At 41.0% G+C, this 24,305-nt stretch overlaps 1 protein-coding gene across 4 annotated transcripts in view; it reads right to left on the minus strand.

Moving 5' to 3' along the window:
* Positions 1-234: 234 nt before the first annotated feature.
* Positions 235-24,305, minus strand: part of TSPAN2 (tetraspanin 2) — a 55,960-nt gene continuing 31,889 nt past the window's right edge. For all 4 annotated transcript variants that reach the window (XM_042993794.1, XM_042993793.1, XM_042993791.1 and 1 more), the window contains 3 exons: positions 23,544-23,615; positions 2,924-3,007; positions 235-423 (listed from right to left, as the gene is read on the minus strand). In XM_042993794.1, the coding sequence (XP_042849728.1) occupies positions 358-423; positions 2,924-3,007; positions 23,544-23,615 (222 nt within the window). In that variant the 3' untranslated portion in view covers positions 235-357. The remainder of the gene's footprint in view (positions 424-2,923; positions 3,008-23,543; positions 23,616-24,305) is intronic.

Consider the following 24,305-nt stretch of genomic DNA (forward strand, 5'->3'; position numbering starts at 1 on the left):
TAGCCAAATTTTTTAAAGTGTATCAAAGTTTTATGATCTTTTTTTCTGAGAGTTAAATAGATTGTTCCTCTAACATAACAAGAACCAGGAAGTTTCAGCCAACAGATTTCATTCTGTATGATGCGTATACCAGAAACACACAGATCACACATGAATATGCTGTCAGTCAACACACAGAGCATTCACTCAAGGGGTAAACGAGGAATGAGCCAAACATACATACATGTGCAAATGTACAATTGACAGCAAATTATTTTAAGATCCTAATGTCCTTTGAGTAATAAAAATGAGCCAGGAGCCAGGTCCTGTGACAGCTGTATGAAAGCTCTCGATTGCAGTTTTCATGTCGAAGTAGCTTCATATCACATCTCGTGAGTTTCGGATTGCACAGCAAAGGACCATGCTGAATATCATGCCAAAGATCTGAAAAAGAAGGAACCACTTGTTAGTGACTTTCGAATGATAAAAATTGATGAAAAGGTCAGCAAACTGCCTGGGTGTCTAACAAATAATTACAACCACTACTGGCTATAAATGGCACTTTTGTATATAATACTTATTTATGGCTGCAGGTTAAAGGCTTCCATATTAACATATCAACTATTTATTAGTTGTTTACATTTTTGGTCTAAAGAGTTTTCTGTCATTGGAAAAGTTTCGAATTTTTGCAGCTTTGACCACATATGACAAAGTGGAGTGTCTCTTCATTCTTGGTCCATTTTAAGGTACAAACGATGCTTCACTATTTAACTCCACAGTTTCCCCAAAGCATAAACTGAGGTGTTGGAATTCTGTTATTACTGATGTCTTCTACCTCTTGGATAATTCTGGGAAAAGCCAAACACTTGGCCAAACCAACAGCCACTGGTGTGATTTGAATAGAAGGATGCCGAAAGATCTTTCTTGTTCTCAGTCATTTCCCTTACAGTTTTGCAGAGCCTATGGAATGTTATCTGTGGGTGCAATGTTGATAAATGACTGTCAATGTTTGTTTAAAGAAATCCATACCATTCTCTCCTTGATCCTACCCTACATCGGACCAGAATCTATAAGTGCTAAGTTTAAAAAGACATGTATTATCTGTTCTTTGGGAAGGGAAGGGGTAGGCTTCAGTAGGAGAAGAGCCAGCAGCAGGGCTCCAAGCTTCTCGCTGATCGTACCAGCGCATGGCAGGGGAGACACCTAATGGACATCTGGTTAACTGATTACACTTAAGAAGAAAGGAATTTAAGAAGAAACTCCTGGGGTGCTGATTCAAGACGACCAGTAGAAGGCGTTCCCCTTTGAGTGTGGTTGTGAAGGTTGGCTACAACCCCTGCTTCATCCTGGCTGCACTCTAAAGAACTTTTTCAGCCTTGTCCTGCCACTGTCACGAGTCAGGGGTGACTGTCTGTAGGATGCTCGCTCACTGAGACTGTAGAGTTGTTAGGAGCGTCTATCTGATACCTCTGTGATGCAGTGCGTTTTCAAGTCTTCTTGCCTAAAAATTGTCCTCAGGAAGCCACAGAGTAGCAACCGGCCTAGCCCCAGAGCAGGTGAGGAGGGCCTGAGAGATGGCCCTGGATTGGGGGATCCTCAGCATAGTATTTCACCCACACGTCCCACCCCTCTGCGCTCGAAATACAGAAAAGAGGGCAGATGCCGGTGTGTCCTGAAAAACAGCCAATTCATTGATTTTCCTCGTAATTCCCTTATGCTCATGCCATGAATTAATCTACATAGAGAGCCAGAGGGTAAGTACTGCCTTGGCATTAGCGAATATCACTCAACTCCTGGACAGTGGAAATCACCTCTTTACTGGCCTGATTCCAACCTCATTTCCCTCCAACTTGTCTCCACTTGGCAACCACAGGCCCTTCTAACCCTCGGTGGCTTCCTTCTACCTTAAGGATGAAGCCCAGCCTTTCTAAAGGGCACACAGAGACCACAGTTGTGTGGACCCTCACACGCCCTTCAGTGTCATCTCTTGCTGCTCCTCTCACATCCTTCGGCTCTCAATTCTTGCACACACATGCTTTAGAGGCACTGAGCTGCCTGCAGGTGCTGGTTGCACTAGGCTTCACACTCTGTGTGTGTTACTCCCTTTGCCTGGATTCTGGGCTTGGGAACCCTCAGACTATGTATAGAGGGAGCATCTATGAGTGTTATGTTCCAGACGCTTTATAGGGGTTAATTTGGAAGAATACTTCAGGTTGGTACATTAAAATTCTCATTTCACAGATGAGGGAATTGAGGAATAGAGACATTAAGAAACTACCCCATGATCCCAGGGTTCACAGGTAGTGGAGCTAGGAGCTGAATCCAGACAGGGTGACGCCAGAGTTTACACTATTAATCACCACATCTGCAAATCATAAGTGAGAGGGATTAATGTGGTATGCTCTTATAAATTTCTAAGAGTAAGAAGAGACCAGAATTGAAAATCACTTGTCTAGTGTAAGTCTGGTGGCCTTAAAGCAGCAAGTTATTACAATGATAAACTCAAAGTCATAATTTGGTTAAAGTTAACATCTGTGTTGGGGCGCCTGGGTGGCTCAGTCGGTCGAGCGTCCGATTTCAGCTCAGGTCATGAACTCGCGGTGTGTGGGTTCGAGCCCCACATCAGGCTCTGTGCTGACAGCTCGGAACCTGGAGCCTCCTTCGGATTCTGTGTCTCCCTCTCTCCCTGCCTCTCCCCTGCTCATGGTCTGTCTCTCTCTGTCTCTCAAAAATAAATAAATGTTAAAAAAAAAAACCTGTATCATATTTTAGAGAACTAAGTCTTGATATATCTAATAAGATTTGTTCTTAGAAGACGTCCTGTCAACAGTGTCTGTCTTTTATGAGAAATCTCTCCTAAGGTATTGCTGTATCACACTGGAAGACAAACAACATACAAAGACTTCTTAGAGCGCAAAAGAGGTAAGTTCTGGAACTTTCTCACCGTGAGACCTGCGATTCCAATGCCGACGATTCCGATGAGCTGGAGTTTAATGCTGATTATGGCCTCAATTTCATCAATGCAATTCTGTTTTGGGGAAAAAAAAGGAATAACAAATGATTGTATCTGTGAATCATCACTCTGATCCAACCCTTTCCTTCTCTACAGAGCAGTTTTTCCATGTCAGCTTCTGCTCACATCCAAACCACTCCTCTTAGCATCATTCTGATAACCTTAAAGCAAAAATGTATATTGGGGAAAACATATAATCCTCTCCTTTTGGTAAAATGTTCCTATTTAGGCCAATGGCTGCTTCAGAACCCTGAAACCTGGCTGGGGGAAGCGATTCTAGGACCTGAAGCATTTAAAAATTTGGGGCATCTTCTCACTTTCAGCATATAAAAATAAGTAACATATCCCCCAGATAATAGCTCCTTGCTTTTTTTTTTTTTTATTGCCATTAATAGTTTAAAAGACTTTCTACATACTTGGTCCAATTTACTATGCAAGGTAGGGATTACTTAGTAAGAGGCTTAAAAGACTGTACAGGTTCGAATTAAACAAAGGGAAACCAAATGTTAGCAGTTAGAGGACCAACTCTTTTCAATGATGGCTGGGCTGGGTGGGTCTCTATCCTTTCATCTGTGCCCACAGAGACTTGTGCAGGGCAGGTTAAAAGAAAGGGGGATAATTGGACAGGGAAAAGAACAGATCACTTATAATTAGTTTCTCCAGCTTCTCCCTGGAATCCTTTTAAGTACAGAGGTATGCTCTCTATTCAATTTTGTCTTTAGGCTGCCCAGGTCCTTTTACTTGTCACTGGTTAGTTCCCTCTAATAAGCTATATGAAACCCTTACCACAATCTTCAGGTCTCCTATCATACCGTATTCATTCATCATTCATTCATTCAACAAACATTTCTTGAGCAATCTACCTTCATCAGTCAGTCACTGGAATGGTGTGGTAGATATGGAGATAATAAGACATGATTTCTTCTGCCCTCAGGGAGCTGGCAGTTTATTTAGTTTATTGATATATTTTATGAGAGAGGAAGAGAGCAAGTGAGCAGGGGAAGAGCAGAGAGAGAGGGAAAGAGAGAATCCCAAGCAGGCTCTGCAGTTTGAGTGCAGATTCGGGGCTCGAACTCATGAACTGTGAGATCATGCATGACCTGAGCCGAAATCAAGGGTCAGTCGTTTAATCAACTGGGCCACCCAGGTACCCCAGGGAGCTCACAGTTTAGAGAGGGATACAGACCCACAGAAAAAATAATACATTATAATACACGACTGCACCTGTTGGAGAAAATTCCTCAACCTTCCCCTCCTTCACCTATAAAACTTACACGCTCCATTCAGTCAGTGCCAGGCAGTTGTAGGCAGTGAGCACGCAGAATGAACAAGGCAACACTGCTCTTATTTCTATCTCATCAAAGCCAAGTACGCATCTCTGTTGAAAGTTAATCCCTTTACTGGAGCCGGATCTCTTTCCCAGTCATCTCCTCAGGAAGCCTGTGCTGTCCGTTATCTTTCTTATTTCGCCTCTACTTCTCCATTGACATTCCCACTCATCGTTATGACACCATGCCCGTGTTCCTCAGTCTAAAACAAAACAATCCCCTCCACGACTGTCCTCCTCTAGCACTACCCATATTCCATCCTTGCTTTCAAAGCCAGCTTCTTTTCGGAAAAGTAACTTGTACGGGTTTGCTTCCTTATAAAAGAAATAGGTGCTTCCTGTTGAAATTTGGGAAATACAGTAGTTCCCCCTTATCTGTGGTTTCGCTTTTGCAGTTGGTTACCCATGGTTCCATGGGTCTGGGAGCAGATGGTCCTTCCCGTGACATACCATTAGGTCATTAGTAGACTAATGCTACATCACAATGTCTGTCATTCACCTCGTTTATCTCATCACATGGGTATTTTACCATCTCACATCACAAGAACAAGGTAAGTACAGCACAGTAAGATGTTTTGAGTGAGAAAGAGACTACAGTCACATAACTTTTATTACATTATTATAATTGTTTTATTATTATTGTTAACGTCTTACTGTGCCTCATTTATAAATTAAGCTTTATCACAGGTATGTATGATACCACATATATAGGGTTTATATAAAGACCCTTTATACAGGGTTTGGTGTTATTTGTGTTTCAGCCACCCACTGGGAGTCTTGCAACATATCCCCTGTGGGTAAGGGGGAAATACTGGAGATTAAAAAATAAAGAGAATAAGACATACTTGTATTACTACACTAAAGATAATCATCAACACTGTGAGTATATTCCTTTTTTAAATATTTATTTTTTTTAAGTAATCTCCACACCCAGCATGGGGCTCAAACACATAACCCCAAGATCGAGTCGCATGCTCTACCCACAGAACCAGCTAGATGACACAGGTGGTGTATTTTTAAACTCAAACACACACTTAGGTAATTCTTTATATACAACTATGTGCTTTTTAAACTTAACATTAGGACTTCAAAACTACTTTCATCAAAAATTCTTTGCAATAGTGGTTTTTAGTGGCTATAATTTATCATATGAGAGTACATAATTTAGACAGTCCCCTCTTGTTACACATTAATGGCCTATTCAGTATTTTGTTCTCATGAATAACACTGCAGTGATACCATACCTCTCTCCCTATCTCTGATTTATTTTCCTTAAAGTAAATTGATGAGTGGAATTTCTGGATAAAGGGCATGGACATACTCAACTCATTAGTCTATTTAAATTTCTTTTTAAATTTAAGTTTTAATTTTAATTCCAATTGCTTAACATAGAGTGTTGTATTAGTTTTAGGTATATAATATAGTAATTCAACACTTCCATACATCACCTTGTGCTCATCACTACAAGTGCACTCTTTAATTCCCTTTACCTATTTCACCCATCCCCCCCACCCACCTCCCCTCTGGTAACCATCAGTTCGTTCTCTACAATTAAGAGTCTGTTTCTTGATTTGTCTCTCTTATTTTTCTCCTTTGCTTGTTTTGTTTCTTAAATTCCACATATGATTGAAATCATATGGTATTTGTCTCTGTCTGACTTATTTTGCTTAGCATTATACTCTCCAGCTCCATCCATGTCATTGCAAATGGCAAGGTTTCATTCTATTTTTATATATGTATATATATAATGTGTATATATATATATATACACACACATATATACATATATATGTATATATATAAAAAGTGACATATATATGTATATACATGACATGTATATATATGTATATATATGACATGTATATATGTGTGTGTGTGTATGTATATATATATATATATACATACACACACACACACATATATATATATATGATATATATATCAGTGGACACTTAGGCTGTTTCCATATTTTGGCTACTGTTGATAATGCTGCGATAAACAGAGGGGTGCATATATCACTTTGAATTAGTGTTCTTGTATTCTTTGGGTAAATACCAGTAATGGGATTGCTGGGTCATAAGGTAGTTCTATTTTTAACTTTTTGAGGAACCTCCATACTGTTTTCCACAGTGACTATACCAGTTTGCATTCCAACCAACCATGCACGAGAATTCCTTTTTCTCCACATCCTTGCCAACACCTGTTCTTTCTTGCATTGTTGATTTTAGTCATTCTTACAGGTATAAGGTGGTATCTCATTGTAGTTTTGATTTGCATTCTCCTCATAATAAGTAATGTTGGACATTTTTTCATGTGCCTTTTGGCCATCTGTATGTCTTCTTTGACAAATGTCCACACCTTCTGCCCATTTTTCAATTGGGTTATTTGTGTTTGTGATGTTGAGTTTTTGTAAATTCTTTATATATTTTGGATACTAACCCTGTATCAGAGTTGTCACTTGCAAATATCATCTCCCACTCTGTAGGTTGCCTTTTAGTTTTGTTGTTTCTTCGCTGTGCAGAGCTTTTCATTTTGATGTAGTCCAAATAGTTTATTTTTGCTTTTGTTTCCCTGCCTCAGGAGACATATCTAGAAAAATGTTGCTATGGCCATATCAAAGAAGTTACTGCTTGTGCTCTCTTCTAGGATTTTGATGGTTTCATGTCTCACATTTAGGTCTTTCATCTATTTCGAACTTATTTTTGTGTTTGGCGTAAGAAAGTGGTCCAGTTTCATTCTCTTGCATGTTGCAACCCAGTTTTCCCAACATCATTTGTTGAAGAGACTGTCTTTTTCCACCAGATATTCTTTCCTGCTTTGTTGAAGATAAATCGACCTTATAGCTGTGGGTTTATTTCTGGATTTTCTATTGTGTTCCATTGATCTGCGTTGTCTATTTTTGTGCCAGTAGCATACTGTTTTGATGACTACAGCTTTGTAATATAACTTGAAGTCTGGAATTATGATGCCTCCAGCTTTGCTTTTCTTTTTCAAGATTGCTTTGACTATTTGGGGTCTTTTGTGGTTCCATACAAGTTTTAGGATTGTTTGTTCTAGCCCTGTGAAAAATGCTGCTGGTATTTTGATAGAAATTGCATTTTCATTTCTCTTTCTGCTGCTTCGTCATTGGTGTATAGAAATGTAACAGATTTCTGTACACTGATTTTGTATCCTTTGACTCTGCTGAATTCGTTTATCAGTTCTGGCAGTTTTTCATTCTACCTACCTATCTATCTATTGGTGGAGTCTTTTGGGTTCTCCACGTATAGTCTCATGTCAGCTACAAATAGTCAAAGTTTGATTTCTTCCTTGCCGATTTGGAGGCCTATTATTTCTTTTTGTTGTCTGCTGTGGTTAGGACTTCCAACACCATGTTGAATAAAAGTGGGGAGAGTGGACATCCTTGTCTTCTTCCTGACCTTAGGGGAACATCTCTCAGTGTTTAGCCATTGAGGATGATGTTAGCTGTGGGTTTTTCATAGATGGCCTTTATTATGTTGAGGTATGTTCTCTCTAACCCTACTTTGTTGGGGATTTTTATCAGGAATGGATGTTGTACTTTGTCAGATGCTTTATCAGCATCTATTGAAATGATCATATGGTTCTTATCCTTTCTCTTATTGATGTGATGTATCATGCTGATTGATTAGCCAATATTGAACCATCCTTGCAAACCAAGAACAGATCCCACTTGATCATGGTGATTTTTTACATGTATTGTTTCAGTTTACTAGTATTTTGTTTAGAAATTTTGCATCCAAGTTCATCAGGGATATTGTCCTGCAGTTCTCTTTTTTAGTGGCGTTTCATTTGGTTTTGGTATCAGGGTAATGTTAGCCCTATAGAACGAATCTGGAAGTTTTCCTTCCTTTTCTATTTTTTGGAATAGTTTGAGAAGAACAGGTATTAACTCTTCTTTAAACGTTTGGTAGAATTTGCCTGTAAAGCCATCTGGTCCCGGACTTTTGTTTTTTGGGAGTTTTAAAATTACTGATTCAATTTCATTGTTAGTATTCAGTCTTCAATTTTTTTATTTCTTCCTGATTCAGCTGTGGGAGTTTATAGGTTTCTAGGAATTTATCCATTTCTTTTAGGTTGCCCAATTTGTTAGCATACAGTTTTTCATAATATTATCTTATGAGTTTGTATGTCTGTGGTGTTTGTTGTTATTTTTCCTCTCTCATTTGAGATTTATTTGAGTCATTTCTCTTCTAAATAAGTCTGCCTAGAGGTTTATCAATTTTATTGATTTTTCAAAGAACCATCTCCTGGATTCATTGATTTGTTCTCTTGTTTTTTTAGTTTCTGTATCATTTATTTCTACTCTAATCTTTATTATTTCCTTCCTTCTGCTGGCTTTAGGTTTTGTTTGTTTTCTTCTAGCTCCTTTAGGTGTAAGGTTAGGTTGTTTACTTGAGATTTCTCTTGCTTCTTGAGGTAGGCCTGAATTGCTATAAACTTTGCTCTTAGAACCACTTTTGCTGCACCCCAGAGTTTTGGACCATTATGTTTTCATTTCCATTTGTTTCATGTAATTTTTAATTTCTTCTTTTATTTCCTAGTTGACCCATTCATTGTTTAGTAGCATGTTATTTAAGCTCCACGTATTTGTGGTTTTTCCAGATTTTATCTTGTGGTTGACTTTGTTTCATAGTGTTGCTGTCATAAATATGCATGGTATGACTTCGATCTTGAATTTGTTGAGGCTTCTTTTGTGGGCTAATATGTGATCTGGAGAATGTTCCATGTGCACTTGAAAAGAATGTGTATTCTGTTGCTTTAGGATAAAATCTTCTGAGTATATCTATTAAATCCATCTGGTACAGTGGGTCATTCAAAGCCATTATTTCCTTGATGATCTATCCATTGTTGTAAGTGGGGTGGTAAAGTGTCCTACTATTATTACATTACTATCGATTAATTCCTTTATGTTTTTTATTAACTGTTTTATATACTTAGGTGTTTCCTTGTTGGATGCATAAATATTTACAATTGTTATATCTTATTAGATTGTCCCCTTTATTATGATATAGTGCCCTTCTTCATCTCTTGTTACAGTCTTTAAAGTCTAGTTTGTCCAATGTAAGTATTAATACTCCAGCTTTCTTTTGACATCCATTTGCATCCAATAGGCGTTTCTCTGTCCTTTCACTTTCAATTTGCATGTGTCTTTAGGTCTAAAATGAGTCTCTTGTAGGCAGCATATGGATGGGTCTTTTTTTTTTTTTTTAACATTTGGTCACCCTATGTCTTTTGATTGGAGAATTTAGTTCATTTACATTCAAAGTAATTATTGATAGGTATGTATTTATTGTCATTTTATTTTTTATTTTGTGGTTGTTTCTGAAGATTTTCTTTCATCCTTTCTTGTCATTCTTTCATAGCTTGCTGATTTTATTTAGTGATACATTTGGATTTCTTTCTCTTTATTCTTTGCATATTTATTAGTGTTTTCTCAGAGAGAGGGGGAAGGGTAGAGAGAGAGGAGTGGGGAGAGAGAGAGAGAGAGAGAGAGAGAGAGAGAGATTCTCAAGCAGATTCCACAGAGTACAGAGCCTGACACGGGGCTTGATCTCATGACTATGAGATCATGACCTGAGCCGAAATCAAGAGTTAGAGGGTTAACTGACTGAGCCACCCAAGTGCCCTTAGTGTTTTTTTTAGTTTTTTTTTTTTTTATTTTTTAACGTTTATTTATTTTTGAGAGAGAGACAGAGTGTAAGCAGGGGAGAGGCAGAGAGAGGGGGAGACACAAAATCAGAAGCAGGCTCCAGGCTCTGAGCTCTTAGCACAGAGCCTGATGTGGGGCTTGAACCACAAACTGCAAGATCATGACCTGAGCCAAAGTCAGAGGCTTAAGTGACCGAGCCACTGAGGTGCCCCTAGTGGCTTTTGATATATGGTTACCGTTAGGTTTCTATATAACAGCTTCTGCACATAGCGGTCTATATTTAGTTGATGGTTAAGTTTGAACCCATTGTTTTTTCCTCCTCAGGTTTTAGGTATATATTATTATATTTTATAACCATTTTTTGTGATTTCCTTGATGATTTTTTACAGAAATATTCATTTTTTACTCCTTTTGTATATCTTACCTCTATACTCTTACTTTTGGTCTCTTTTTTTTCCACTCGAAGAGTCCCCTTTAATATTTCTTGCAGAGTTGGTTTAGTTGTCATGAACTCCTTTAGTTTTTGTTTCCCTGGGAACACTTTATCTCTCTTATTCTGAATGATAAGAGTATTCTTGTTGGATAGAGTATTCTTGGCTGCAGATTTTTCCCATTGGGCATTTTGAATACATCATGTTACTCCCTCTGGCTTGGAAAGTTTCTATTGAAAAATTCCCTGCTAGCCTTATGGGTTTTCTGTTGTAAGTTACGGACTTTTCTTGCTGCTTTTAAATGTTTTTCTTTATTATTATATTTTGCCGATTTAATTACAATATGTCTTGGTGTGGATCTGCTTTTGTAGATTCTTTTAAAAGTATTTTTTTTAATGTTTATTTTTGAGAGAGAGAGACAGAGAGAGCATGTGCATGAGTTTGGGAGGGGCAGACACACACACACACACACACACACACACACAGAATCTGAAGCAGGCTCCAGGCTCTGAGCTGTCAGCACAGAGCCAATGTGGAGCTCGAACCCAAGAACCCTGAGATTCAGACCTGAGCTGAAGTTGGATGCTTAACCAGCCAAGCCACCCAGGCACCCCTGCTTTTGTTGATCTTGATGGGAGTTTTCTGTGTCTACTAGATCTGGGTATCTATTTCCTTCCCCAGATTAGGGAAGTTATCTGCTATTATTTTCTTCAAATGAATTTTCTGCCCGCTTTTCTTCCGGGACTCCTATAATACAAATGTTATTATTTTTGATGGAGTCGTTGAATTTCCTAAGTCTAATCTTATTTTGCATAATTCTCTTCTCTGTCCTTTGTTCAACTTGATTATTTTCAAATAGTGTGTGTTCTAGGTCACTAACCTCTCTGCTTCTTTCATCCTGCTGTTCAATCCATCAAGCATGTTTCCCATTTCTTTTATTGAACCTTTATCTCTGTTATGTTACTCCTTATCTCTGTTAAGCATCTCTCTCATGCCTTCTACTCTTTTCTCAAGCCCAATGAGTGTCCTTATGATCTTTGCTTTAAACACTCCATCAGGCATGTTACTTATATCTGTTTTGCTCAGATCTCCGGCTGTGGCCTTGTCCAGTCCTTTCATTTGGGATAAATTTCTCTGTCTCCCTTTTGTCTGCTTCTCTGTCTGTCTCTCTGTGTTAAGAAAGTCAGCTACGTCTTCTGCTCTTGAAAATGGGGACTTCACAACAAAGAGGTCCTGGCAGTTCAGGATAGTATCCTATGTGTGTGGCTTATGCTCTGTTATTGTGTCTGGGTCACTTTTCCTTTCCATGCAGTTATCTGCACTGACTCTCTGCCTGGTGTGGGTTGTGCTTGCTCTCTGTGGTGTTAGTGGGACCCCCGGTCCCACTCAGGCCAGCTCTGAGTGGGTGTACCTGCCAGGGAACTTGGGAGCAGGGTGGCAGTGTTAGCAAAATTTGCATTGTGCTACTTGTCCCATGCCAGATCCCCCAAAGCACTGTGGTGGAGGCTGGAGGCTGTGCCGGGATGGCTGGGGGTGTGAGGCTGAACTTGGCATCCAGCTGTGCTTAGCATGTGTTGGCGGCTGGGGGTTTTCAGCTGGGCCTGGTGCAGTGGCTAGGCACTGAACATGGTGGCAACTGGGCACTCAGAGGCTGGGCGGGGTGCATGGGCGGCTTTCACAAAATTTTCCCTGAGCCCAGGGCCAAGGTTAGCAGGCTTGGAGTGGGTGAGTCCTCAGGAGATCTCATGGGCATGCACCTGAACTGCTAGCAGGTTAGGCAGCAAGTGTCTGTGCAGTCCTGCCTCCTACAAGTGGCTCTGTGTTTATGCTGGAGGGTGGAGAAGGAAGACGGCACCTGCCAGCTCCCTTAGTTTGAAGTCCTCCAACGTGCTCTGAAATCAGTATGAACAGATCTGTCTCCTGTTGCCCCTGGCATTGTGTAAACCGCCTTTTTCATGTTGCCTCTTCATACAGGCTGCTGTTTAAGGGCAGTGACCCGGCTATCGCTCACCTTCCCAGCTTGCCCTGTGCGGAGTCAGCTGACTTTTAAAGTTCCAGGATCCAAGTCCCCCAGAATTCAGCCTCTCTGGTTTTTAAAGCCAAACATTACGGGGATTAGTCTTCCCTGCGTAAGTTCCCTGGTGCAAAGGCCCATTTCTCTGTCCTCTCCACGTGTGCGGCTCCCTCCCTCCTCCAGGCAGCCTCCCTTTGCCTTTCTGACCTTCCTAACCTTCCAGATGCAGCTTCTTCTCTATATTTAGTTGTGACGTTTGTTTTCTAAGCCTTTGGATTACTCTCTAGTTTATTGATTTGGATGTGGGTGATATCTGGTTGTAAACATGGGACGGGGTGAGGTCAGGGTCCTCCTACTCTATCACATTCCTAAGCTCTTTTAACTCACTAGTATTCTACAGTCATACTACCTCTAAACATTTTGTACTGATTTCTCTGAAAATGCTCACTTCGTATCATTTTTGTCAACCCTGTATATAACTATTAAGGAAGGAAGAACTTGGTCAATTTCATAGGTTAAACGATGCCAGCTCTTTAATTTGCAATATTTTGCCATTGCTATTAACTGCCTGCATTTTTTATGTGTTTAATGGTAATTTGGATTTTGTCTTTTAAGTTGTTAAAAACTTACTTATGTAATTTCTGCACCCAACGTGGAGCTCGAACTCATGATCCCGAAATTAGAGTTGGATGCTCTTCCAACTGAGCCAGCCAGGTGCCCCTGGATTTCGTCTTTTCTGAACTCTTTTTGCCTGTCCTTTGCCCCAAACTAGACTACTTGAAAGGACACCCTCCCTCTTTACATCTCATGCCATGCAGGATGGGGTTTGTCCTCACTCCCCCTGACATCAAGTTACCGTTTGAAAATGCTCAATCCTGTCAACATGGCAGTAGTTATCTCAGTGGACCTCCTTGGACTTTTACTTCCCCATTCATATTTTCTGCTTCTGTGCCTCTGCTTATGCTCTTTCCTCTGCTTTCCTCTTTCCTCCTGCCTAATGCTTCCATAGGTACTTCTCACACCTGAAGAGTTAGCTGAGACATCACTGCTCCGGTCAGCTTTCCCGCGACCCTTCCAGCCTCTGGCCTCACTAAGTAACCTTTTGTGCTTTCAAAGCACTTGCACCCTCTGTGCCTACCTCTGTTACTGCACTTTGTCCATTTCTGTGTCCATCTGTCCTGTTAGACTACATATTCCTTGAGAGCAGTGACTTTGTGTCGTTCATCTTTTTACCTGCAGGGCCAGGCGTAGGGTAGGTATGGATAAATGCTGAGTTGACCTCAATGGCAGCACCTGACCCTGGTAACTATTCCCTCCTCCCCCCATGCATCTCCTCACATGTGTCTGTCTACTTTTTCTACTTTTCTTACTTGGCAACTCTTCTTCTTCCCGTCCTTAAATGTTGTTGTTCCCTGGAATTCTATCCTTGCCATTTTCTCGTCTAAACCTAATGGATTAAACTCTTATCTACAGCTTTAAGACTCCCATGAAGTCCTGACACCCAAACCTCTCTCCTGAGCTGCAGGCCAGATTTTGCAACCGTCTATTGGACATTTCCAGTTGGAAGTTCCACTAGCTCCTCAAAATTACCAGGTTAAGCACTGAACTAGCTTTCTTTCCTCCAAAATTTGTTCCTTTTTCTCTATTTCTCAGTTCATTAAATGATACCATCTATCCAGCTAGTAAAGCCAAAAGCAGCAATGGATTCCTCCCTCTTCTCTCATATTGAACTGGTCACCAGATTCTGTAGATTTTCCTTTCTAAATGGCTTTCTCTCCATTCCTGGTGCTCAGTCCAGCTTGTTACCAGTTAACGTCTCTTGGACGACAACGAGGACAGCAGCCTTCCCAACTGGCCTTCTTGGCTCCAGATTTTCATTTCCCATCAATCCTCCAAACTGCTACTATAGGAAACTCAGGAAAATGTAAATCCTATCCCAGATTCTAACATTAGTACTTTCCTAAGCATACAGCAGGAGATGTAGACTTTTGGCTTCATGAAAGTATTCAAGGCCCTTCAAGAACAGGTCCCTCCTCCTTGAAGGACTCATCCCCACAGGTACCTGAGCCAAAACCCACTACTGGCACTTTTCTGGATACAATTATATTCCCTTGTTTTCATTGTCTTTACCCCATATCCCTTCTACCTGGAATACCCTTCTCTTTTGTCTGTTTGCTAAGCTCTGATTCATCCTTTAAAACGCATCCTAAGAATTACATCAGGGGAGAGGATTTCTGGAAAGATGGCAGAGTAGGATGATCTTCAAGTCACCTCCTCCCATGAGCACACCTAGAGAACAGTGACATCAGTGCAACCAACCCAGAAACCCCTAAGACTAGCAGAATAGATTTTCCACACTTAATCATAGAAAGGAGGCCACATGGACAAGGGCAGGGAGGGCAGAGAGGCAGTTGGGAACCAAACTCTTGGTGAGACTAACCACGAACAGGGGGGCACCACAAGCATGGGGAAGGGAGAGAGACAGACCCCACACCAGTCATCCCACTCACAGGGGACTGGCACTGGGAACATAAGTCCCCATAACATTTTGTTTTGAAAACCAGAGGGGTTTAATTTTGAGAGTTTTTACAATTTGTGGGGCTTAACACCAGGAAATTTAAAAATCAGCATGCTCCGCTCTGGGAGAGCCAGAGGGTGGTAGGAAACCCAGCTGCTATCCTTAAAGAGCCAGCATAACAAACAGGCCTGCGGAGATATAACACAGAAGCAGCAGTTTGAAAAGTGGCTGGGGTATATGGGAAGGAGATTTATTTATTAACCGCAGAACATGTGCTGGAGGGGCAGGGGTCTTTAGGAGACTTTTCTAAGAACAAAAGAGCTTGTGGGCACCATTTCTCTCTCCCTGCTCTCCAGCCTAGACAGCTAGAGACCTGCGGGAACCAGTGAGAACACCTGCCACCTAGCTTGCTAACACCACAGTGCCTGCCCCTGTGTTCTCCTATGGATCTGGGTCCACTCCATCCAACCAGCCCCACTTGGCAGGAGTCCTTCCAGAATGGCTCCGGCCGCATCTGATCCTGCAGCAGCCCAGGCAGGGACCCTGCCACTCCAAAGTGACATCTGCCCTGGGAAGAAGGGAAGATAACCATACACACCAGTTTCACTGCAGCTCTAGGAGCTGAACCTTGTAAATGGCAGTGCAGAGGGAGTGCCCTGACAATCGGTGCATCTAGAGCTCCAGCAGATAGACTGGGGGCAGACATCTGATCTCACTACTGGCTCTGCCCACCGACAGAAACCTCTCAAAGACAGCACAGGAAGAGAGTCCTGCAGTCTGGGGTCACTGCAGCCTCAGCAGATGGACTGGAGGCCCAAGCCACCAATGAAAGCCTCTCAGGGGACAAGAAAGAGACAGTGCCCTGCATTTTGGTATGACCCCAGCCCCAGCAGATGGGATGAGGGCAGACATCTGGTCTGACTGCTGATACTGCCTAACGACAAGCCCACTGTGGCCCCAGACTGGCACAGGGACCAAACCCTGCCCACAACAGGCAAAGTGGACCACTGTAGTCACCTGGACTGAAGGTAAACAAGGCTCAGCCACAACAGTAGGGCCTGTGCAACTCACACAGAAGACACCACTGAAGCTCCTGGTCCTGGGGAACAGGGGACATTGCACTGCAGGGCCTCTAAGTGCAGGGCACTAAGACCTCTTCCTCATAGGTAACTACTTTCAAGAGCAGGAGACATAATTGACATTACGAATACACAGAAACACAGAGAATTAGACAACATGAGGAAACAGAGGAATATGTCCTAAATGAAAGAATAGGATAAAAACACAGCAAAAAAACTAAATAAAACAGAGGTAAGCAATATTCCTGAAGAAGAATTCAAAGCAATGGTCCTAAACATATTCACTGGACTTGAGAAAAGAGTGGAGGATCTCACTGAGACCTTCAACAAAGAGAAAATATAAAAAAGGACCAATCAAAGATGAAGAATTCAATAACTGAAATTAAAAATACACTAGAGGGAATCAATAGTAGATTAGAGAAACAGAAAAATGGATCAGGGAGCTGGAACACAGGGTAATGGAAAGCAACCACACTGAACAGCAAAAAGAAAAAAGAACAATAAAAAATGAGAATAGGTTAAGAGAACTCAGTGACATATTCAAATGCAGTAACATTCACATTATAAGAATACCAGAGAAAAAAATAAAAAGGGGGTAGAAAATTTATTTGAAGAACTCATAGCTGAAAACCTCCCTAATCACCTGGGGAAAGAAACAAGCCCATGTAGCAGAGAGAGCCCCTAACGAGATGAACCCACAAAGATACATCCCAGGACACACCACGCAAAAGAAAAAAAAAAAAGTGATAAAGAGAGAATTTTAAAAGTAGCAAGAAAAAAGTAAATAGTTACAGACAAGGTAAACCCATGGATTTTTCAGCAAAAACTTTGAGGGCCAGAAGGCCCCTATGATATAGTCAAAGTGCTGAAAGGAAAAAACCTGCAACTAAGAATATTCTATCCAGCAAGGCTAGCATCAGAATGGAAGGAGAGAGAAAGGGTTTCCCAGATAAAAAAAAGTTAAGGGAGTTCATTACCACTAAACCAGCCTTACAAAAAACATTAAAGGGACTTCTTTACATGGAAAGAAAAGGCCATAATCAGGAGTAAGAAAATTATGAAAGGAAAAGATTTCACAGGTAAATACAAATACAATAAAGGTTGTAGATTAATCACTTATAAAAGCAATACAGAGATTAAAGCACAAAAGCAGTAAAATCAATTATATCTATAAAAACCAGTCAAAGAATTAAAAAATAAAAGAATATGAAGTATGACATCATTACATGAAACGAGGGGGGGGGCAGTAAAAATTTAGTGCTTTTAGAATGGTTTCAAATTTAAGCAACCATCAGCTTAATACAGACTGCCATATGTATAAGATGTTGTATATGAGCCTAATAGTAACCACAATAGTAATCTAATAGTAACCACAAATAAGAAACCTGCAGTAATACACAAAAAATAAAGAGAAAGGAATCCAAGCATATCACTAAAGAAAGCCATCAAACCACAAGGGAAAAGAGCAAGAGAAGAAAGGAACAAAGAAAAACTACCAAAGCAAATGTAAAACAAGTAACAAAATGGCAATAAATACATACCTATCAATAACTACTTTGAATGTAAATGAACTAAATGCTCCAATCAAAAGACATAGGGTGACTGAATGGATAAAAAACAAGACCCATCTACATGCTGCCTAAAACAGACTCACTTCAGACTTAAAGACACAGGCAGATTCAAAGTGAAGGGGTGGAAAAACCTTTACCATGCAAATGGAAGCAAAAAGAAAGCAGAGGTAACAGTACTTATATTGAACAAATAGACTTGAAAAGACAGACTATAATAAGAGACAGAGAAGATCACAACATAATGATAAAGGGAACAATCCATTAAGAAGATATAACAATTGTAAATATTTATGCACCCAACAAGAAAGCACCTAAATGCATAAAGTAAATATTAGCACACATAAAAGAAGAAATTGATAGTCATACAATAATAGTAGGGGACTTTAACACCCCACTTACATCAATGCATAGATCATCCAGGCAGAAAATCAACAAGGAAATAGTGGCTTTGAATGATACATTGGACCAGATGGACTTAACTGATATATTCAGAACATTCAATCCAATAAGAGTGGAATACACGTTCTTTTCAAGTGCACATGGAACATTCTCTAGAACAGATCACATGTTAGGCCACAAAACACATCTCAATAAATTCAAAAAGACTGAAATCATATCATGCATATTTTCTGACCAGAACACTATGAAACTAGGTTTCAAAATCTTTAGGATGCAGCAAAAGCTATTCTAAGAGTGAAGATTATAGCAATCCAGGACTACCTCAACAAGCAAGAAAAATCTCAAGCAACCTAAACTTACACTGAGAGGAGCTAGAAAAGAAAACAAACCAAGCAAAGCCAGTAGAGGAAGGAAATAATAAACATTAGAGGAGAAATACATGAAATAGAGACTAAAAAAATCAGTAAAACTTTAGCCAGACTCATCAAAAAAGGAAGAGTGAGAACTCAAATAAAATCAGAAACAAAGGAGGAGAAAAAACTGACACAACAGAAACACAATTATAAGAGAATATTATGAAAAATTACATGCCAACAAATTGGACAACCTAGAAGAAATGGATAAATTCCTAGAAACATATAAACTCCCACAATTGAATCAAGAAGAAATAAAAAATTTGAACAGACTAAATACTAAAAATGAAATTGAATCAGTAATAAAAAATTCCCAATAAACAAACATATGGGACCAGATGGCTTCACAGGTGAATTCTATCAATTGTTTAAAGAAGAGTTAACATTTATTCTTCCTAAGCTATTCCAAAAAATAGGAGAGGAAGGAAAGCTTCCAGATTCATTCTATAAGGCTAGCATTACCCTGATACCAAATCCAGACAAAGACACTACAAAATAAAAGAACTACAGGTCAATGTTTCTGTTGAACAAAGATGCAAAAATCCTCAACAAAATACTAGCAACAAAATCCAACAATACATTAAACAAATCATTCACTACGATCAAGTGGGATTTATTCTTGTCATGCAAGAGTGGTTCAATATTTGCAAATCAATCAATGTGATAATCACATCAGTAAGAGAAAGGATAAAAACCATATGATCACCTCAATAGATGCAGAAAAAGCATTTGACAAGGTACAACATCCATTCATGATAAATACCCTCAACAAAGTAGGTTTAAAGGGAACATACCTCAACATAATAAAGTCCATATGTGAAAACTCCACAGCTAACATCATGCTCAATGGTGAAACTGAGAGCTTTTCCTCTGAGATCAGGAACGAGATAAGGATATCCACTCCTACCATTGTTTTCTTTTTTACCTACTCTCACCACTTTTACTCAACATAGTACTGGAAGTCTTAGCCACAGCAATTAGAAGACAAAAATATATAAAGGCATCTGAATTTGTCAGGAAGAAGTAAAACTTTCACTATTTACAGATGACGCAATACCATACACAGAAAACCCTGAAGGCTCCACTGGAAAACTACCAGAATGGATAAATGAATTCAGTAAGGTTGCAGGATACAAAGTCAATATATAGAAATCTGTTGCATTTATACACACTAATAATGAAGTAACGGATAAATTAAAAGAATCCCATTTACAATTGCACACATAATAAAATACTTGGGAATAAACCTAACCAAGGAGGTGGAAAATCTATATTCCAAAAACTATATAACACTGATGAAATAAATACAAGATGACAAACAAATGAAAAGATACTCCATACTCATGGATTGGAAGAACAAATATTGCTAAAATGTCTATACTCTCCAAAGCAATCTACAGATTTAATACAATCCCTATCAAAATACCAGCAGTATTTGTCACAGAACTAGAACAAATAATCCTGGAATTTGTAACCACAAAAGACCCTAAATAGCCAAAGTGATTTGAAGAAAGAATCCCAGATTTTAAGATACACTCCAAAGCTGTAGGAATCAAAACAGTATGGTACTGGCACAATAACAGACACACAGATCAATGGAACGGAATAGAATCCAAAAATAAACCCACGCTTTTATGGTCAACTAATCTATGACAAAGGAGGCAAGGATACAAAATGGAAAAAAGACATCTCTTCAACAAACAGTGCTGGGAAAACTGGACAGCTACATTTTCAAAAGAATGGAATGGGGCCACTTTCTTACACTGCACACAAAAATAAACTCAAAATGGATTAAAGACTTAGTGAGACCTGAAAAATAAAATTCCGAGAAGAAAACACGGCAGGAATCTGTTTGACATTGGCTATAGAAACATTTTTCTAGATATTTCTCCTCTGGCAAGGGAAATAAAAGCAAAATTAAACTATTGAGACTACATCAAAATAAGAAGCTTCTGCACAGCAAAGAAAACAATCACAGAACGAAAAGGCAACTTACCAAATGGGAGGAGATATTTATAAATGACATAGTTGATAAAGGGTTAATACCTCAAATATATAAAGAACTTGGAGAACTCAACACCAAAAAACCCCAAATAATCCAATTAAAAAATGGGCAGAGGACTTGAATAGACATTTCTCCAAAGAAGACATGCAAGGGCTGAACATCACTCATCATCAGGGAGATGCAAATCAAAACCACAATGAAATATCATCTTACATCTGTCAGAATGGCTAAAATCAAAAACACGAGAAACAAGTGCTGATGAGGACGTGGAGAAAGAGAACACTCACGCACTGTTGGTGGGAATGGAAGCTGGTGCAGCCACTGTGGAAACAATATGAAGTATTACCCTATAATCCAGTAATTCCACTATTGGATATTTACCCAAGGAAAACTAATTCAAGAAGATATATGCACCTCTATGTTTATTGCAGTATTACCTACAATAGCCAAGATATAGAAGGAGCCCAAGTGTCCATCGACAGATGAATGGATACAGAAGATGTGGTATAGATACACAATGGAATATTACTCGGCCATAAAAAAGAATGAAATCTTGCCATCTGCAACAACGTGGATGGACCTAGAGGGTATAATGCTAAGTGAAAAAGAGAAACACAGAGAAAGACAAATACCATACGTTTTCACTCACGTATGGAATTTAAGAAACAAAGCAGATGAGCAAGCAACAAAAAAAAAGACAAAAACCAGACTCTTAAATACAGAGAACAAACTGGTGGTTGCCAGAGGGGAGGTGGGTAGGGAGATGGGTGAAATAGATAACAGGGCTTAAGATGTACACTTGTTGAAATTTTTAAAAACTAATTTTTAAGTTTATTTATTTATTTTAAGAGAGAGACAGCACACCTAGGGGAGGGGCAGATAGAGAGGGAGAGAGAGAATCCCCAGCAGGCTCCACGCTGTCAGTGCAGAGCCAGAGGTGGGGCTCTAACTCAAGAAACCGTGAGATCATGACCTGAGCTGAAACCAAGAGTCGGATGCTTAACTGACTGAACCACCCAGGTGCCCCTAGAATTTTTTTTAAACGTTTTAAATTTATTTTTAAGACAGGGAGAAAGAGTGAGCGAGCATGGGCAGGGAAAGGACAGAGAGAAAGAGGGAGACACAGAATCCGAAGCAGGTTCTAGGCTCTAAGTTGTCAGCACAGAGCCCGACACGGGGCTCGAACCCACGAACCGCAAGATCATGACCTGAGCTTAAGTCGGATGCTTAACCGACTAAGCCACCCAGGTGCCCCAAGAGGTAGGTACACTTGTGACGAGCACCGAGTAATGCACAGAATTGTTGAATCATTATATTGTACACTTGAAACTAAGTGAAGAGTGTTACGTTAATGATACTTGAACACCAACAAAAAAGAATCACACATCAGGAGGGTCTCCTGCAACCCTTCAATCGCACGCCCCTCTCACGCAGCCTTACTCTTGTACTACCGAGTGGTGGTGCTGGCTCCCCTGCGGGTCTCTCCGGCAGCCGCTGAGCACTTTGAGGGCAGTGGCTGTGCCTTGTTCATGTCCTCGAACTCAAAGGGAGTCACTAAGTGTCCAATGCAGGACTCAGGACACAGGCTGGAGCTAAGATCTCATCAGTCTCCTCACAGCTGCATGCTTAGAAGCATCCATGTCATTGTCCCCATATTCTCATATTTCTCCCTGAATGTCCCACATCGCATCTGTGCTTCCCCCACCCCCTTCACTGAAACTGCAGAGCAAACATCATTAATGATTAAGACCAAATCCAACACATTATTTCCAGCCTTCATTGCCTTGTCTTCTTCCCAGCATTGAACTTTATGGACCAACCATCTCCTCCCTCGCTTCCCAGGCGCCACTGTCTTTGGACTCTCTCCAGTTCGACTCCTCCTTCACAGTCTTCTTCTGGCTTCTTGTCCTTTGCTTACCCCTTAAATGATAGGGTTTTAAGCCCACCTCTGCCTTATTCCACACACTCTTCCTGGGTGAGGCCACTCCTACGGCTTCAGCTACCACCACTATGCTGGGATTCCTACACCCGTCTTCAGCTCAGATTACATGTAAGTCCCACAGGCACCTGAAGTGCAAACTCGGCCAAAACTGCCCCGGAATGTGCTCTTTTCCCTCCATGCACCTCTCACGGGGAGCAGAGTCTCCATCCACCCATTCTGCTCAAGCAGAAGTCTGAGGTCTTAGCTTCCTCCTCCCACTCCCCACTCACACACAAGAGATTGGCCAGGCCTGTTGATTCTACCCTCCGAACATCTCTGAATCGGCTGCCTCCTCTCCATCCCTACTGCTCGTGACTTTCATTAGCTCCTCATCCTCTCTTACCAAGGTGACCACAAGTGGCACCTACGTGGCCTCCCTCCAACACTCCCCAACCTTCTATTCTACCTGTCACACCCAGCAGCCTGAGTACTGTTTCTACAATGCAAAACGGACTATGATAATCCTCTGCTAAAAGCAACACCTTTCCCAAACTTCCAGGTGTAAAATCACGCCTTTGTCTGCCTTGCCCAAGAATGTCCCTCACCATCCCCTCTGGACTCCCTACTGTCCTGCAGTCCTGGGCTTCCCTACTGCCATGCCTCTGTTCCTGCTGCTTTATGGGCCCAGAATGACCTTCCTTTGTCAAAATGCAGCTCAAGGATCTCAACTTCTGTGAAGCTTTCTGTGTCTACATTGTATTCTTTACAGGCTTCGGGCACACACCATGTCCCCTGACTAGTCTACAAGGCCACTGAGGCAGGAGCCATGTTTCATCTCAGAGTTTTCAGAACCTGGCACAAAACCTGGCACAGGTTTTCAGAACCTGGCACCTTCACTTGCTAAATGAAGCATTCATCAGTGACTTCCAGGGAGAGGTGGGTGGGGCAATGTTCTCAGGGTGCACACCTCTGGCCCTGGTGAGTTTAATTAATGCCATGGCATTTGCACCATTATGGGCAGGTCCGCTTACCATCATTTCCCAGGGGACCGGGAGACTAGGACTCAGCATTGCTTCATGTATTTTACATAGAATAAAGCTGAGGCTCAGAAGCCACTGGGAGATGGCCTTCTAGAATCATACCCAAGGGGAAGAGCCATCTTACAGTATAGATAGGATGGGAACCCTAGTAGAGAAGCTTACCTTGTGCCCTAGAAGTTCCTTTGGGCATGTGGGTTGGACCTGTTCAGAGCTTTCTTTTCCACAGCACTGAAACTAGAGAGTCAGAGAACAGCTTTTAGGGCACAGGAAGGAGGAGTGGGAGCTATAAGTCTGGGCATCACGGCGGAGGACTGGGGCACTGAGGCAGCAAAGCAGCTATGGGGCCAATCTCTGCAACCCAAACTGCCATTTCTAGGAAGATAGTGAAGAGTCACATAACCATGCTAGCAAAACAAGAAGAGAACTTCGGTAAAGTTGTCTGAGTTTTGCAATGGGAAGTGACTCAAGGCAATCCAAACAAAGCAAGAAGCCAATGACAGTGTCTTGTGTAAATTGCTGTTTTTTAGACAGGAATTGGGTCCTTAGATTCTTTATTTCAGCCCGGGAGTAACTTACCTTGCTGAGTACCTCAAGTTTTATGAGCTTCAGGAAGGGCTCATTAACTGGGGACAGTCTGGGACAGAGAGGAGAAGTGGCCACAGTAAATAAACCCCAGGGGCTGAAAGGCCAGGGCATGAAGTCAGGTCAGCAAATAGGTGTCCTGCCTTAGGGCTGGCTCTTCAAAGACAAAGGAGACTGTGTGTTGCTTGATGTCCCTGGGGCAGCTGAGGCTGAACAGGATAAATGGTTGGCACCTTCCAGGACATTCCTGTGACAAACAGGAATGGGGCTACCCGGAAGCAACTGGCCCAGGGGTTCAGAGATACTTCTCCATACGGCAGTGGTTAATAAATCAGGATGACT

This window comes from Panthera tigris, chromosome C1, assembly GCF_018350195.1.
Source record: "Panthera tigris isolate Pti1 chromosome C1, P.tigris_Pti1_mat1.1, whole genome shotgun sequence".
NCBI classification, from domain to species: domain Eukaryota; kingdom Metazoa; phylum Chordata; class Mammalia; order Carnivora; family Felidae; genus Panthera; species Panthera tigris.